Below are 18,453 nucleotides of genomic sequence, written 5' to 3' on the forward strand. Positions count from 1 at the left end.
AGAAAGCAGCTGCACAAATCTTTACCTGGCAACTCCCTAACCCTGGGAGTATTACCATGGCAACTCCCTAACCCTGGGAGTATTACCATGGCAACTCCCTAACCCTGGGAGTATTACCATGGCAACTCCCTAACCCTGGGAGTATTACCATGGCAACTCCCTAACCCTGGGAGTATTACCATGGTAAATCTAATATAAATCTAATATGTGTAATGTTCCAACAAAACTCCTACCTTCATAGTCAGGGTGATATTCACCAGTTATAACCCTGTAACACACCTGTAGCCTAAACAAACAGTATTTCCACTTATTTTGTAATGTAAAGCTCTGGTTGTATTTTTCTTGGCTATGCAAGCAATGCAACTCAGTACTAATCTGCCTGCAGTGAAACAGAGGAACAAAAACTTGCTGTTGTAATATTATACATCAAGATGCATTTTAAAATCCTGCAGAACAAATATTTGAATCAAAATTGAATGGTAACTGGACACAAACCCACAAGTGCACAAACATGCACACACACATGCACACACACATGCACACACACATGCACACACACATGCACACACACATGCACACACACATGCACACACACTTGACAGCAAAAGCTTTTTAATTCAATATTCTCTGGAAAAGTCTCACAAAACATTGCCACAGGCCTGAATTGTGAGAGACTGAAGCCTAATGTAGAGGGAAACAATGTTACTGTAGTACATCTCTCTTCGTTAGAAGGGGAACATATATCAGAAGAGACAGAACAACATGACCTTACCAGGCTGGTTTGACTTTGAAAACTAACTATAGTGCCTAACACCAAAATGGGACCCTTCTGCAAGGGTTGAAGATACTGGGGGTGAGAGTGTCATGAGCCACACAACAGCAGAGATGGTAAGTACACACATCCTTCACTCAAGTAGAAGTACAGATACTCATGTTTAAAGAGACTGGTAAAAGTTTAATTACTGACTACACTTTTTCACTCAAGTTAAAGTAAAGAAGTGTGGGCTCTGACATATACCTAAGTAAAAAGTAGCCATTACTACTACCTGTTTTAGTGTCACGCTGGTAACTGGACCTCACATTATCCTCCGTCCTTTTTGACGCCCACAATTTCGAACATCTCCCTCATATATATGGCCATGGTGGATCAGGAATGTCTTATTCTCAGTCATGTAGACATTGCTAAGTCATCCATACGATACCTCTTTTTAGTTTTTTTGGTTTAAAACCTTTCAAAACTTTTTTTTTTACTTCTTTTGTTTTCAGCCTTTCTAAACTTAAAAAATATATATTTTGTCAACCTTTCAAAACTTTAAAAAGAAAAATCTTTTTCAACCTTAAATTAAAAAAAATCACGTACACAATAAAAGGAAAGGAGAGGAGAACATAGAAACCTAAAACTGAGTAAAGCAGAGCAGAGTACAATAGAGTACAGTAGAGTAGAGACAAGAAATAATATCGATCATGCCACCAAATACAGATTATAACTAAAGTAATGAGCCTGGCTTGAAAATATAAGAAGTAGAAAGTATAGATATTTGTGTAAAAAATGTTAAAACATTTGCACCTTTCCTAACACACAGGTGAGGGAAGAGGAGAGAGACAATAGAAGGTGGTACCTGAACGGAATGAGGACAATTTGATAAAAGAAGTATCATAAAATGGTTGACGGTTCGATGGATTGATGTTCAGCGTCTAAGATGGTGGAGAGACTGAAGAGAGGGTTTGCTAACTCTAGTCTCTCCACCATCTTAGACGCTGAACATCAATCCATCGAACCCTAGGGAGGAAGACTTGGAGACAAAACACAGATATGTCAATTTATTTTTGGCAAGTGTGTGGCTTAGGCTGCTAGTCGGGGATATCCGATTCCATCTCTGGGATTTTGATTTGTACTGAAACACTGAACTCAGTCTAAACAAAGATCCAAGATGAGAGGAGCTCACTCATCCATTTACTTTGTCAACTTCCTTTTCTCACCGTGATTAAGAATCAAACTGCCCCAGCAAGCGCCCCAGTGGTGGCCATGGCGGCCCGTACCGCACCAACCCAGCTTGGAAGGACCAGAGTGGGCGGAGGAGAGAGCATGAGGTGATGATTACTGACAGCCATTAAGAGTGCAGAAGACGATGTCTATATGTTTCAAGTGGGAGGAATACAGCAGGCGGCATCTGCTTCCTTTAGGGCAGGCAGGCGAAGGGAAATGCGGGGTGTGGGCGAATACACACACCAATTTTATCATCATCAGACATTCCCTGGCGTCTAACCAGCCTAACTCCAATCAGCTAATTTCACGGGTGTTTGCAGAGACGGTTGGGCCATTGAAGCTCACTTGCTCGTGCTAACAGAGCAAGTGTTGGAGGGCAAGCACATCCTGTTGATGTTCCTCAGCTGGTCATTATGCTTTGTTGTCGGAGCGTGAAATGTCCGCTACGACCTCACTGCTTTGGTGAATTAAGACATTGGATGTTGGTCGAGATGGTCAATAAGATGTCAAAGAAGCCACAGGGTGTGACATAATGGTGACCCACAGGGTGTAAAATCATGGTGACCCACAGGGTGTGACATCATGGTTACCCACAGGGTGTAACATCATGGTGACCCACAGGGGGTGATTTATATTGCACCAATCACAGGGGGTGATGTATATTGCACCAATCACAGGGGGTGATGCATATTGCACCAATCACAGGGGGTGATGCATATTGCACCAATCAACCCAAGCTGAAGACAAGTTTTAGTGTGGAGGTTCATGGAAGCGTGTCCCTCAGAGCTTCATAGGCAGATTAATGACCTGAGTTGGAATTATGTAGTACTTCTAAATTAGCTTTGAATGGGAACTCAGACTATCAGTCCTTGTTCTTACTTGGTTTATGCAGTAATCCCCCAGAAGCCTTGTCCGCCTCTCCTAGGGCTCACAGACAGGAAGACAGGAGGGGAGAAGTTCAATGCAAACTTCAAAAGTTAAGAATTGTCTATTAACCCTTGACCTCTTGTGATTGGCTTACAAGTTTCAAACACTTTCTATTGGCCATTTGTCCCATGTGCTGATTGGTGCGTAAAGGAGGACGTGACCTCGTCTGGGAATCAGATGGTTTTGAAAGGATGGTGAAGGACTACACACCAGAGGGACGTCACACACATAATTGCAGCACATATCTCAGCACAAATATAATTTGCCGTGAAAACCAACATCAAAAATCATTTTAGATCTACAATTCATATCAAATGTCTAAAAGTTTCAATTCCAACAAAGAGCAGAAATCTGGTGGAAAAAGAAAGAATAGTGATCAACTCTGTGATTTTCTCCATCACCCCTTTTTCACCATCACCTCCATCATCTCATCCTCACCTCGTTCATCACCTTTTCCTCACCATCACCTCCTCCATCACCTCCTCTTGGTAAGACTGACAGTGTATTCATCTTAGTGGCCAATCATTGCTGAACAGAGGTCACCTCCCACATGGTGGTTTGAGGAACAACTTCCCCGACGGACAGGGTCAAGTATTGACATCTGGGAATCAATACATCAGGTCAAATCAGAAAAAAACTTGTTTGACCACTCTCTGTTCACTTCGACTCTAACAGGCCTCTCTGTTCACTTGGATAAGCCAATTACAGGGCAGGTTTTTATAACATTAAAACTGTTGGACATTTTTCTTTCGAACAAGGCACTGGAGTCAACAAAACCATAAAATGCAACGACTGCACTACTAACTTCACAAACTCAGCTAAAGGAACACAAAGCACTAATTCACAGCCAAGCCTTTAAATGGAACCTGCAACCTCACAGACAGACTCAGGCTCGCAGGGGAACTCCTCAGCTCAACACTGCTGATTCTTCAAAGCCCAATCCACCAAGCTCATTTGACTTTATTACTGCGACTGGAGAGAATAAGAGTGTGGAAGGGAGAGGAGCCCCTCCACTGCACACTAGACCAAGGAAGCTCTGACAACACAGATGGCTGCAGAGGCTCTTTTGTCTCAAGAAACTAAATGTAAAACTTGAAGAATACAAAGTAGAAGAACAAACAAACATATACGTATTAAAGCTGTCAATATGCATGTGAATATAAAACATCTGTACATGTATTTTTTTTACTGTATTTTTTTCTGTAACAATTTGCACTTCCAATTGTGTAGAAAATATATACATAAAATGAAAATGTATTAAGCTTTATTTTAATAGATTAAATGAGATTTTAAGTATAGTGTTTTTCCACATGGGAGCTTGTGTCTTGTAAGGAGGAGGAAAGCCCAGCCCAGCAGCTCAGAGGCAGCTCAGAGGCAGCTGAGAGGCAGCTCAGAGCAGGTCAGAGGCAGCTCAGAGGCAGTTCAGAGGCAGCTCTGAGGCAGTTCTGAGGCAGTTCTGCTTTTTTTCTGAGGGGAGCTCCATGGGCACGTTTATTAACACTGAGAGGTGAAGGCAGTCAAATTAAATTGAGAGATAATTACTTCCATGAGCAAGATGAATGTGTTTTATTATTCCAACTGTTAGCTAATGCAGTAACCAGTCTGTTAGCTAATGCAGTAACCAGTCTGTTAGCTAATGCAGTAACCAGTCTGTTAGCTAATGCAGTAACCAGTCTGTTAGCTAATGCAGTAACCAGTCTGTTAGCTAATGCAGTAACCAGTCTGTTAGCTAATGCAGTAACCAGTCTGTTAGCTAATGCAGTAACCAGTCTGTTAGCTAATGCAGTAACCAGTCTGTTAGCTAATGCAGTAACCAGTCTGTTAGCTAATGCAGTAACCAGTCTGTTAGCTAATGCAGTAACCAGTCTGAAGGGCTGTCCCTCCAGGCAGTAAAGCACTCTTGATGTATAATAGTTTTGTAATCAAATATCCCCAAACTAGTCAAATGAAGGATACTATTGTCTGGACCCTGTATGTTCCAGAAAACAACACAATACTCTGTGAGGCACAAACACAGACACAGACAAGCAGGGAAGACCCAAAGGTGATTTTTTGTTTTCACAACAGTTCCTGCGAGAAAATGACACCAGACAATTAGCTCTGCTCAACCAGCCGCCAAACTATTGAATACTTTGATTGTAGTCAGTGCTAACTGTGGGTTTTTTTAATGAACTTTTCTGAAGGGAAATGTATAGCTTTTTGACAAAATTGTTGTCCCCTTCTCCTGGGCCCTGCTCTGTCGCTTTATGTTCTAAGGGAACCCTCTATGTCTGAACATCTGCAGATTATCAACAAGGTTTATTGGGATCAAGTCATTCCCCCCTCACCGCAGTGAGGTCTAGTCTGAAATGAGAGATCAAAGGTTGACCAGGAAGTGGTGTAAAAAATGATTCGTTTTTAGGACAGTCTAAGGAGAAGAAATTGAATTTTGCTCTGAGACAGGTAAATCCATTGGGTATGGAAAGGGCATGCCCTGTGCCCTGACAAAAACTGTTAATAAAAGAATAATCGTGCACTGCTTGTTTCAACTATGTGACACGCTCTGGTGAAAAGGGGCCATTGTTTTTTTTGTTTTTTTTACAGTTTTCCTTTTCTTGCATATAACAAAAGTTAAAGTGTTGAAGAAGTCACTCAATATAATAAACAACAAGTTTAGGATCACTAAATACTCTAGAACACATAATAATTTGTTCTTGTTTACCTAAGCTTCTAGTTGAGTTGTGGGCACGTCATGCATGATGTGATTTGATTTGCAAAGGGGGGGGTCAATGGTCCCCTAATGAGGGTTAGACTGCAGTTTTTCTATACATGCATACATACAATCTGCACTTTCACAATCTGTAACTAAGCTGAGAAATGACCTTGGCCAATAACAGCCCCTTTTCACCAGAGCATGTCACATATGTTTTGCTATGGGGAGAGGTTGGATGTTTTGTGGACTAAAACTTGACAAAACTAACAAACAAAAAAATGTAGTAACTGTAGAATGCAAAACTGAACAGTTGAGCAGAAAGAATTTAAACCGTTAAGAAATGTAAATGTTATTTTCTATTTGATGTATTAAAATAATTACATCTCTTCCAAAAAGTAACAACAAAACCATTTCCCTACCACACGTATGAATAAGTTAATTTCCTTTAATTAAAGCCAATCGATTTCATTTATCCCTTTTAACTTCCATTCAAATTCCCTCCTTAAAGCTTAAAAATCATTCCGAGGTTGCTTTTTTGTTTATTATGTTGCAAAGCTGCTAAATTAGCATAACAGTTGGATATTAGCATTTGTTAGCCCTCATTGGCTCTGCTTTGTAACCAACCCTTAGTCTGTTGATAGCTCTGCGAAGCCTGCAGGGAAATATTCGTATGCCATCTGTCTGCCCTAAAACCTGCTGTCCAACTTTCAGCATTTCTGGACACTATTTTATGTTTCCTACCAGCTGTATTTCCATGCTTTAAAATGAAAGTTTGCCCATAGCAATTTGCTACCAATCCCTCCAATTAATCTCAAATTAAATCAGTTTGATTTCTTCTAATAGTCCGTGCTAAGGGATTTATATGAAATGGTGTGTTTAGTTTATTTCTGAGGTTGAAAATAGCCTTGCAACATTTGAATGTTTCTGTGTCATAACCCTTAAATTATTTTGTCCAAATCAATCAATCAATCAAATTGTATTTATATAGCGCATTTCATAACAGAAGGCAACCCAATGCATTTCACAGAGGGAAAGAAGGGGGGGGGGGTACGAACACTTATGTTTGACACAAATTTTCCAGAGGGAAGCCAAAAACCAGATCACCCATTAGGCCAAAGGGTGGGCAGGTGGTAGAGCTAGCGCTGACATGCTGACGGTTCTGATTCTCTTCCCAGAGGCTCTGCGGGGGTCTGAACCCTGGTCCCTCCCGATTCACTTCATAGAGAAGATCACACAGACCTCAGACACAACCCAGCCCTCACTGCCTGTCACCCCTCATCACTGCATTGTCACAGACTCACAGAATGGCAGGTGGAGGAGAAGCAGACAGAATGAAGGACAGGTGGAGGAGAAGCAGACAGAATGAAGGGCAGGTGGAGGAGAAGCAGACAGAATAAAGGACAGGTGGAGGAGAGCAGACAGAATGAAGGGCAGGTGGAGGAGAAGCAGACAGAATGAAGGGCAGGTGGAGGAGAGCAGACAGAATAAAGGACAGGTGGAGGAGAAGCAGACAGAATGAAGGGCAGGTGGAGGAGAAGCAGACCGAATGAAGGGCAGGTGGAGGAGAAGCAGACCGAATGAAGGGCAGGTGGAGGAGAAGCAGACCGAATGAAGGGCAGGTGGAGGAGAAGCAGACCGAATGAAGGGCAGGTGGAGGAGAAGCAGACAGAATGAAGGGCAGGTGGAGGAGAAGCAGACAGAATGAAGGGCAGGTGGAGGAGAGCAGACCGAATGAAGGGCAGGTGGAGGAGAAGCAGACAGAATGAAGGACAGGTGGAGGAGAGCAGACAGAATGAAGGGCAGGTGGAGGAGAAGCAGACAGAATGAAGGGCAGGTGGAGGAGAGCAGACAGAATGAAGGACAGGTGGAGGAGAAGCAGAGCAGTTATTGTTTCAACACGCATTAATTGTTGTACTCTTTCTTTCTCACTCATCTTTTTTTCGGTCACCCCTATACTATTTTCCACCTAAACAAGACTGTGGTACCACCAGTTCTACATTAAGTAAATAAATCATCCTGCTTCTATCAGGCGCACAAGACACACCACCTGAAGCATGCACACACTAATACACTCCTTCCTTATTCACAAGAACATTCCTTCACCTTGAGACATACACACACACACACTCTAAAGTACAATTTAAAGGTCCATCACTGATCTCTGCAGCACCGAATGACAAACTTATTTTGCTCTCTTTACACCTCCCTGGAGAAAGACCCGGAAACAGGTCCAGTAAAATCACAGGCCATCCATCAACACACCACTTAAAGAGGGGGATGGAGGGGAGATAGAAGGGGAGGGATAAAAAAGAGACCCTCTGGTGATAATTACACTCTTTGCCATTACTCTTCTTTGGCCCACACAACACACATATTGTCACCCCCCACCCCCCATTTAACCCTTACTGAAACACAGACCACAAATCACCAAGGGGCTCATTTATAAAACTGGAGAATTAACGTGAAAACGTTGTGTACGAACCTAAGGATAGGGTTAGGGATGCTCATAATAAACCGTGTGACCGTTTACTGACAACGCGAATGTTTACCGGTTAATACTATCGATTAAACAGTGTTGCCAATTTAGCGACAATGTAGCTAAATTTATCAACTTACACTTTCCCTAGTGAAACAAAAGTTGTATCTAACAACTAGCGACAAATCTAGTAACTTTCTGCTACTTTGGCATCCTCCGTTTTTGTTGTTGAACAGCAGCAAAATAACAGAAATTGTACTTGTACATGTTATTATGTACAAGCCAATCATGTAGGTACAGCCATAGGTACAGCCAGCGATCTCGGATTCAATGTGTTTGTTGATCTGTTTTTGTTCTGTTGTTGTTTATGATGCTACTTAAAAATCAACCCCTTATGGGAATTTTTTGTTTGTTTGTTGTATTGGTATTTTTCTAATGGGTCACTGACGCTAGTCCTTTCTACATTTTAAATCTTGTTGGTTAACGGTGGTTAATGGTCGTTCACGAGCGTCGGTTATCAGTCCACTTTTGTTTTCAAACAGACCATCCCTTGTACCAACGAAACACAGGAAGTGCACATCCCACTCCGGTTTTCCTTCATTACTGTAAACTTGCCACACAAGTTTAGTTAGAGAGGGATAAAAGACGTATGACTGAGCAGACCACCTGAAGTCTAGAATGACAACTGTATACAGTTGATCGTGTCAGCACATGTTTAATGTGAAGTTGCTGAGAAGTCTTTGTAAAACTTTGTGTCACATCTCCATGGGGGCCCACACCCACTGTAGAAGATGCAGGGAAATACTTTGGTTGTTGCCTGAGCCTGACTGGGCTTGTGTTGTGAGTTTAGCAGAGCAGAAGACAGAGAGCAGTGACAGCTCTATCATGTCACAATTCTGGATCTCTGTTGGGACCCTGTGCTGGAGGGTGTATCACTGAGTATCTGTGTTTGTGTTGGTATGTGTTTGTTTGTGTGTCTAGGGGTGGGGGTGATATGGTTCAGTATGTGTTTGTGTGTGTGTCTATGGGTGGGGGTGATATGATTCAGTAGGGGTGTCCCTCTTCACCAGAGTGGTGGTGTGGGATCTTGCCAGGGCACATTGGCAGCCTTGCAACTCCAGCTTGCGCTTTTAATCTTTACCTCTTTTGGTTGGCTTGCTGTGTGTGTGTCTTGCTTACATGTGTATCTATGCACGAGAGATGTAGACTTGGCCAGAAAAGAAACCCCCAAATGATTAGGGTCTTATAGCATCAGAGAGTGCCAACATCTGTTGTAGCTTGGCAAGAAACCCTCCAAGTGTTCCTGAGTCCGGATGTGGGAGGGATTCTTGCCCTTAAAGATTGAAAGGCAAATCCCTTACATGTGAACCCTTGTCTGAGTCCGGTATCTGTTTATCCGCACCAGGCTACCTCGGTGAATTTATAAATGAAAGAACGAGAGAGACATTGTTGAGGGCAAACAGGAAGGAGGAACAGAGAAAATTGAAGAGAGGAAAGTGAGAAGACATGAGGTCACTTCATTCGAAGGCTCTGCTAAAATGGGCTAAAACTGAGACTTGGCCTGCTGGTGTGACCCCTAGGAAGAGACAGATTAATACAGCGCAAAAGGAAATCAAGGAGACAACTATTAATACATTACAGGCAGAGATTCAACCAAAGTCAAAGGTTAAATTTAGACTTCAGGGGAATAAGACATTGTGATCAAATTCTGGCAACACAGTGTGAAAATGATCTTTAAACTGGAAGAGGATTTAGGAAAAGTGAAGGAGAGGTTAAGGAAAGTAAGGGAAGGAAAGTCTGCAAAAACAGAAAGGTGGTCACGAAATGAAGAATGACCACTCAGGTTCTCTGCCTGCATTGGGCCACTACCAAATCACCTCCCATTGGGCCACTACCAAATCACCTCCTATTGGGCCACTACCAAATCACCTCCCATTGCCCAGAAGGGTAAGGACGTTCCTACATCAGAACTATAAGAGACTAACTTTGTTCCGCCCAAAGCTTCACTTCCCAGCTGCTCAGCTGATACACTGGCCCACCAGAGAGCTGTACAGCAGCTCAGCTGGATACACTGGCCCACCAGAGAGCTGTACAGCAGCTCAGCTTATACACTGGCCCACCAGAGAGCTGTACAGCAGCTCAGCTGGATACACTGGCCCACCAGAGAGCTGTATAGCAGCTCAGCTGATACACTGGCCCACCAGAGAGCTGTACAGCTGCTCAGCTGATACACTGGCCCACCAGAGAGCTGTACAGCAGCACAGCTGGATACACTGGCCCACCAGCTTCAAACCATCATAGAAAAAACCTTCAGCGTCTTCATGCCGATGGATGGCGAAAAAGAAGAAAAAAATGTATAATATCCTCTTTCCCCTGTGTGCACCCTGCTAAATTTTCCACATTAGACAAAGCGAATGCAATATCTGTCAAACGTCTGGTCTCGTGCAGCAGTGGTACTTGAGGGGAAATCAATCTTGTGTGTTGCTCTTTTTCAGTGTGAACTCCAGAAGGTGGGCCCTCCTGTATTTTGCAAGTGTTGGGATATTACCACCTTCTGAAAAGCAATCTAAAGGTTTAATTTCAGGTGAAGCTCACCGCCTCTTCACTCTGCTTTCCTTGCCTCTCCACAAAATAGTCTGTGGCATATTAGAATTGTTTTTCGCAGAACCTGCCAAATGGGTCCAAACACATCTCAGCAAAGGTGTGTTTAAAACAGGGGTCCCCAAACTATGCTCTGAACGCCGACTATGACCCGCCCACACATTTGGACCGGCCCTCTGAACAATGCCAGAGGCATATCATATTTTGAAATTGTAATTTTAAATAGGCCCCTCCCTGAGTCACCACCTTACCGCGGTGGAGGGGTTTGCGTGTCCTAATGATCCTGGAAGCTATGTTGTCGGGGGCTTTATGCCCCTGGTAGGGTCACCCAAGGCAAACAGGTTCCAGGTGAAGGACCAGACAAAACGTGGCTCAAAACCTACCATGAAGAAAACAAACAATGGTTCTCAGTTGCCCCTGCCCGGAAGCGGGTCACCGGGGCCCCCCCATGGAGCCAGGCCCGGGGGTAGGGCTCGATGGCGAGCGCCTGGTGGTCGGGCCTTTTCCCATGGGGCCCGGTCGGGCACAGCCCGAAGAGACAACGTGGGACCCCCTTCCAGTGGGCTCACCATCTGCAGGAGGGGTCATGGGGGTCGGGTGCAGTGTGAGACGGGCGGCGGCCGAAGGCGGGGGCCTTGGCGGTCCGATCCTCGGCTGCAGAAGCTAGCTCTAGGGACGTGGAACGTCACCTCACTGGCGGGAAAGGAGCCGGAGCTGGTATGCGAGGTAGAGAAGTTCCGGCTAGATATAGTCGGCCTCGCCTCAACGCACAGCATCGGCTCCGGAACCTGTCTTCTTGAGAGGGGCTGGACTCTGGAGTTGCCCTCGGTGAGAGGCGTCGAGCTGGGGTGGGAATACTTGTTTCCCCTCGGTTCGGCGCCTGTACGTTGGGGTTCACCCCGGTGGACGAGAGGGTAGCCTCCCTCCGCCTTCGGGTGGGGGGACGGGTCCTCACTGTTGTTTGTGCTTACGCACCAAACGGCAGCGCAGAGTACCCACCCTTTTTGGAGTCTCTGGGAGGGGTGCTGGAAAGCGCTCCTCCCGGAGATGCTCTTGTCCTCCTGGGGGACTTCAATGCTCATGTGGGCAATGACAGTGAGACCTGGAGGGGCGTGATTGGGAGGAACGGCCCCCCCGATCTGAACCCGAGCGGTGTTTTGTTGTTGGACTTCTGTGCTAGACACGGCTTGTCCATAACGAACGCCATGTTCAAGCATAAGGGTGTCCATATGTGCACTTGGCACCAGGACACCCGAGGTCTCAGTTCGATGATAGACTTTGTAGTCGTGTCGTCGGATCTGAGGCCGAATGTCTTGGACACTCGGGTGAAGAGAGGGGCGGAGCTGTCAACTGATCACCACCTGGTGGTGAGTTGGCTACGATGGTGGGGGAAGACGCCGGTCAGGCCCGGCAGGCCCAAACGTAATGTGAGGGTCTGCTGGGAACGGCTGGCAGAATCCCCTGTCAGAAGGAGCTTCAACTCCCACCTCCGGGAGAGCTTCGATCATGTCTCGGGGGAGGCCGGGGACATTGAGTCCAAATGGGCCATGTTCCGGGCCTCCATTGTTGAGGCGGCTGACCGGAGCTGCGGACGCAAGGCGGTCTGTGCATGTCGCGGCGGTAACCCTCGGACCCGGTGGTGGACGCCGGAGGTGAGGGAAGCTGGAATCAAATTTTGCATTGAGGCTCGATTGCTCTGCGAGCAATTTTATCGTTCATCTGCTCTGCTATGCGCCCTCTGCTGACATCCTGAATATGTGACTGTCAAGCTCGTGGGAGAAACTTCCGGGTCACAACACAAAAATCTACGCAAAATTGAGAAAGAAGAAACAAAACAACAGGCACGCCACACACACTTGTTTGGACTTGCGAGCCGGCTATAGAGTAGTAGGCTAATGTTATGTTTTGAGTGGATAGCGAGCACGAGACACCGAAATGGATGCCAATAAGATTCTGAATGGAAAGTTTACTTTAAAAAAGCTAACTATGACATTAATGCGATTAATTGCAATTAAATATTTTAATCGTTTGACAGCACTATTATTTACACATCAGCACTTACAGCTGACTGTCATTAGGCTCCTTTATGTAATTCAATGAGAGACAGGATCACCCCGATAGTTAATTACCTGTTGAATGATTTTCATTTACACCTGTGTGACTCTGGCTACATGTACAGCATCCAAGGTTAGAACACAACTAAGTTCAGAAACTCTGACCCCGTTTTGGGAGATGGCAGCAAGACATGGATGGTTCACCGAAATCAATCATGTTTCTTCTGCATGTTGTGAAATGAAAACATCTGGTGGATTTTCCAGACTTGACAGCGATGCCTCCTTTGCCACAGATACAGCCCACCCTGAGCCCTCCAGATACAGCCCACCCTGAGCCCTCCAGATACAGCCCACCCTGAGACCTCCAGATAACCAGTTCACACCTGCATGAACAGTTTTTTTGTTTCAATACTGAAAGGTACCTGTGTGTTAGCTCGGCAAATAAGCAGCAATGCTAATCAAGGTAACAGGGTAATTTCCCCTTTTCACCTCCTACGTGTGTGTTTTGTGTGTGTGTGTTTATGTATGGATAAGCTACCTGTGGATGTCTCACAGTTGGAAAACGCAGCTTTCATCTGGCTAATTTAAATTACCTAGTAACTAAGCAACTAAATGACCACCGCCTCTGTCCCTAACAACCTGACATCAATGTAATTTTTTCTCTCATACATAGAGCTTGTGAGAGGCAAGGGAAAATAACATGTGTTACCGGACCCTGTGAAAAGGATGTCCAAAACAAGGTGTTGTGTGGTAGTACTCCATAATGTTGGTTTGATGTTGAGATGAAACAAATGCTTTTTGTGACGGTAGTATTTTTCTCCGTCTCACTCTCATTTGGTCTCTCTCTGTATCTCTCACTGTCCCTGTCTCGCTCTCTCTGTATCTCTCACTGTCCCTGTCTCTCTCTCTCTGTATCTCTCACTGTCCCTGTCTCGCTCTCTCTGTATCTCTCACTGTCCCTGACTCTCTCTCTGTATCTCTCACTGTCCCTGTCTCTCTCTCTGTCTGTATCTCTCACTGTCGCTGTATCTCTCTCTCTCTCTGTATCTCTCACTGTCCCTGTCTCTGTATCTCTCACTGTCCCTGTCTCTCTCTCTGTATCTCTCACTGTCCCTGTCTCTCTCTCTGTCTGTATCTCTCACTGTCGCTGTATCTCTCTCTCTCTCTGTATCTCTCACTGTCCCTGTCTCTGTATCTCTCACTGTCCCTGTCTCTGTCTCTGTATCTCTCACTGTCCCTGACTCTCTCTCTGTATCTCTCACTGTCCCTGTCTCTCTCTCTCTCTGTATCTCTCATTGTCCCTGTCTCTCTCTCTCTCTCTCTGTACCTCTCACTGTCCCTGTCTCTCTCTCTGTATCTCTCACTGTCCCTGTCTCGCTCTCTCTGTATCTCTCACTGTCCCTGTCTCTCTCTCTGTCTGTATCTCTCACTGTCCCTGTATCTCTCTTTCTCTGTACCTCTCTCTGTCCCTGTCTCTCTCTCTGTATCTCTCACTGTCCCTGTCTCTCTCTCTGTATCTCTCACTGTCCCTGTCTCTCTCTCTCTGTATCTCTCACTGTCCCTGTCTCTCTCTCTGTATCTCTCACTGTCCCTGTCTCTCTCTCTGTATCTCTCACTGTCCCTGTCTCTCTCTTTCTCTGTATCTCTCACTGTCCCTGTCTCTCTCTTTCTCTGTATCTCTCACTGTCACTGTCTTTCTCTCTTTGTATCTCTCACTGTCCCTCTCTCTCTCTCTCTCTCTCTCTCTCTCTCTGTATCTCTCACTGTCCCTGTCTCTCTCTGTCTCTCACTGTCCCTGTCTCTCTCTCTCTCTGTATCTCTCACTATCCCTCACTCTCTCTGTATCTCTCACTATCCGTCTCTTTCTTTCTGTATCTCTCACTTTCACTGTCTCTCTCTCTCTGGGCCTCTTTTGTGCCCACTTCAAGCGTATTTGTTTCGCAATTTGCGCATAAAAGCATGGCGAGGTATGTACAAACATGCCGCACTGAGGTAAAAGCGCAGACTGCCTGTCGCGGGAACTGAAAATGGCAAATTGCGCTTTTCCGTGTCATACTTGTGCATTCACAGGAGGGTCAAGGGCAAAGTGGGAGTTTCTCATAAAGAGATGGGAGGGGATCAAAGTGCGCCTAATTATGTATTCCGCGGTATGTACAAAAACCGCCTGTGAAAGCGCACCTCTATTTTGCTGTGAAAATTCTCTCTTAAACAGTCGTAAACCAGGATGCGCATATGCCTCCTGGTGAAATGGCAGCCGTAACCAGAGCAAGACGAAGACATAGGCCAAAGGATTTTTGCCACAAAGATCACACTTGATTTGAGTGAACACGAAATCACTACGCGTTACAGATTAAGCAGCCATGCAATATTACAGTTACTGGAAGAAATCAAAGATTACATTGAATCTCCGACTCAGCGTTCACATTCCATTCCAGCAGTTGTTAAACTCCTCGCTACATTACAAATATTGGCATCAAGATCACTTCAAACAGTCATCGCTGTTTTGACTTTGGTGGCTGATCCATGATAGAAAGAGAGAAGGAGGCCCATTCAATTGCGCATTTAAATGCTCGCAATGTATGGTATAGTGGGCGGAGAAAGGCGCTGATTACCTGATGACCTGCAGGTTTCGTAAATACGACGTAAACTGAAGTATCACAGCGTGCGCAATCTGCGGGTTGGCCATGGCGCTAACGCTACATTTGCGAATGTACGTACATGAGGCCCAAAGATTCTCTCACTCTATATCACTGTTTTCCTCCCTCTCCAATTCTCACCAACTTCCCCCCAAGCAGGTCTGTGTCATCATCTTGTAGTAGTTAGCCAAGTGGTTATCAAAGTGGTTCGGCACCTTAGCAAATTGTGGGTTCCTAAACACCCTACGTGTTATTATGAATAACTACCGGTCATGCCACACGGTTATCAGACTAAATGAATTGAATCAATGTCAGAACAGGAGGAGCTCCAGTGTGAATATGCTGCCTGGCTCCAGTGTGAATATGCTGCCTGGCTCCAGTGTGAATATGCTGCCTGGCTCCAGTGGCACTTACTCAACACCATCTGGTTTTGGAAGAAAAAGAGCAAGAGTGCTTTGACAGTTTGGATGCTGTGATTGTGCATCCAAAAAGATATAGGCCTTTGGCTGGGAGAGATGACCAGACCTCAGATAGAGCCACATCACCCGCCATTTTGGCTCTACTCTCCAATTCAATGTCATCCTAATGTACATTGTAACTAGATTATAATTTACTTGAAATTCCTGGCAGCTATGTCTCAGACCAAGTTGGACAAAGTCTATGGCTCGTGGCTGTGAGTGTATTTAGTGCTTGTTTGTGTGTGTTTGTATGTGTGTGTGCACTGGCACATCATGTATCTGTGTGTTCCATTGATCCAGTGTCATCTGGCAGATCCAACATCATCAACAACATAATCATTTATTCCTACCTTCATGAAATTTGTCAAGTGTGTCACAGCACAGTCACACACACACTCATAAAAAGACACAGTCAAGCACACACTCACACAAAGACACAGTCAAGCACACACTCACACAAAGACACAGTCACGCACACACAGATACACTAAGACACAGTCAAGCACACACAGATACACTAAGGCACAGTCAAGCAGACACAGATACACTAAGACACAGTCAAGCACACACAGATACACTAAGACACATTCAAGCACACACAGATACACTAAGACACAGTCAAGCACACACAGATACACTAAGACACAGTCACGCACACACAGATACACTAAGACACATTCAAGCACACACAGATACACTAAGACACAGTCACACACACACAGATACACTAAGACACAGTCAATCAGACACAGATACACTAAGACACATTCAAGCACACACAGATACACTAAGACACAGTCAATCACACACAGATACACTAAGACACAGTCAATCACACACAGATACACTAAGACAGACACATTCAGTGTAAATTCATGCACATGTCCATGCCTACATCTGCAAGTGTGTGTATTTGTGTGCAATCACTGTACAGTATGTGTGTGTGTACGGGGAGTGTATGTGTATATGAGTTCATGCACTGTGTGTGTGCACTTGAAAACAATTAATTAAGAATAAACTGTAATTACAAAGAATCCCCTAACTATGTTAAAAGCCCATGTGTGTTAGCCCGGACATGGCTAACACACAGAGAGTTAGGTAATGGCTAACACGAAGTTAGGTAATGGCTAACATGCAGAGTTAGGTCATGGCTAACACACAGAGAGTTAGGTAATGGCTAACACGAAGTTAGGTAATGGCTAACATGCAGAGTTAGGTCATGGCTAACACGAAGTTAGGTAATGGCTAACACGCAGAGTTAGGTCATGGCTAACACGCAGAGTTAGGTAATGGCTAACATGAAGTTAGGTAATGGCGAACACGAAGTTAGGTAATGGCTAACACGCAGAGTTAGGTCATGGCTAACACACGCAGAGTTATGTCATGGCTAACACGCAGAGTTAGGTCATGGCTAACATGCAGAGTTAGGTCATGGCTAACACGCAGAGTTAGGTCATGGCTAACACGCAGAGTTAGGTCATGGCTAACACGAAGTTAGGTAATGGCTAACATGCAGAGTTAGGTCATGGCTAACACGCAGAGTTAGGTAATGGCTAACACGAAGTTAGGTAATGGCTAACACGCAGAGTTAGGTCATGGCTAACACACGCAGAGTTAGGTCATGGCTAACACGCAGAGTTAGGTCATGGCTAACACGAAGTTAGGTAATGGCTAACATGCAGAGTTAGGTCATGGCTAAAACGCAGAGTTAGGTCATGGCTAACATGCAGAGTTAGGTCATGGCTAACACGAAGTTAGGTCATGGCTAACATGCAGAGTTAGGTCATGGCTAACACAAAGTTAGGTCATGGCTAACACGCAGAGTTAGGTCATGGCTAACATGCAGAGTTAGGTCTTGGCTAACATGCAGAGTTAGGTCTTGGCTAACATGCAGAGTTAGGTAATGGCTAACATGCAGAGTTAGGTCATGGCTAACACGCAGAGTTAGGTCATGGCTAACACGCAGAGTTAGGTCATGGCTAACACGCAGAGTTAGGTCATGGCTAACACGCAGAGTTAGGTAATGGCTAACATGCAGAGTTAGGTCTTGGCTAACATGCAGAGTTAGGTCATGGCTAACATGCAGAGTTAGGTCATGGCTAACATGCAGAGTTAGATCATGGCTAACATGCAGAGTTAGGTCATGGCTAACACACGCAGAGTTAGGTCATGGCTAACACGCAGAGTTAGGTCATGGCTAACATGCAGAGTTAATAACAGGAGTATTTCCTCTGACTCTTCTCTGAAGACACACGTGACATGTGATTACATCTTCCACACAGAACATGTGATTACATCTTCCAAGGAATCAATGCAAGAATTGAAAAATGTGGCACGATGGTTTCTTTCTATCTTTCACACATTCACCTGTTCCCTCACACCTGGGGACCAGATATTAGTAACACCTGTCTATCAAGGTTGTCAGGGTAGTGTGGCAGGCAGGCCCCCATGGACATGGACCCTCTCTCTCCATCTATTTAGTCCTTCTCACTGTTGCTCTGTTGCTATCTCTGTTCTCTCAGCTTTTGCACCTCTCTGTCTCTCTCTTCCCTCTTGCTCACTCAACCTGTCCCTCACTCCCTCTCTCTCTTGCTCACATTCCCTCTTTATCTCTTGCCTTCC

General features: G+C 45.0%; 1 protein-coding gene across 5 annotated transcripts in view; it reads right to left on the reverse strand.

Moving 5' to 3' along the window:
* Nucleotides 1-18,453, reverse strand: part of cpne5b (copine Vb) — a 97,106-nt gene that overhangs the window by 40,080 nt on the left and 38,573 nt on the right. Inside the window, exon 7 of one of the 5 annotated variants that reach the window (XM_067229823.1) lies at nt 8,794-8,811. The exons of the other annotated variants lie outside the window; for them this stretch is intronic. Within the exon in view, the coding sequence (XP_067085924.1) occupies nt 8,794-8,811 (18 nt within the window). The remainder of the gene's footprint in view (nt 1-8,793; nt 8,812-18,453) is intronic. 5 annotated transcript variants of the gene reach the window in all.

Source organism: Osmerus mordax, chromosome 1 (genome assembly GCF_038355195.1).
Source record: "Osmerus mordax isolate fOsmMor3 chromosome 1, fOsmMor3.pri, whole genome shotgun sequence".
NCBI lineage: Eukaryota > Metazoa > Chordata > Actinopteri > Osmeriformes > Osmeridae > Osmerus > Osmerus mordax.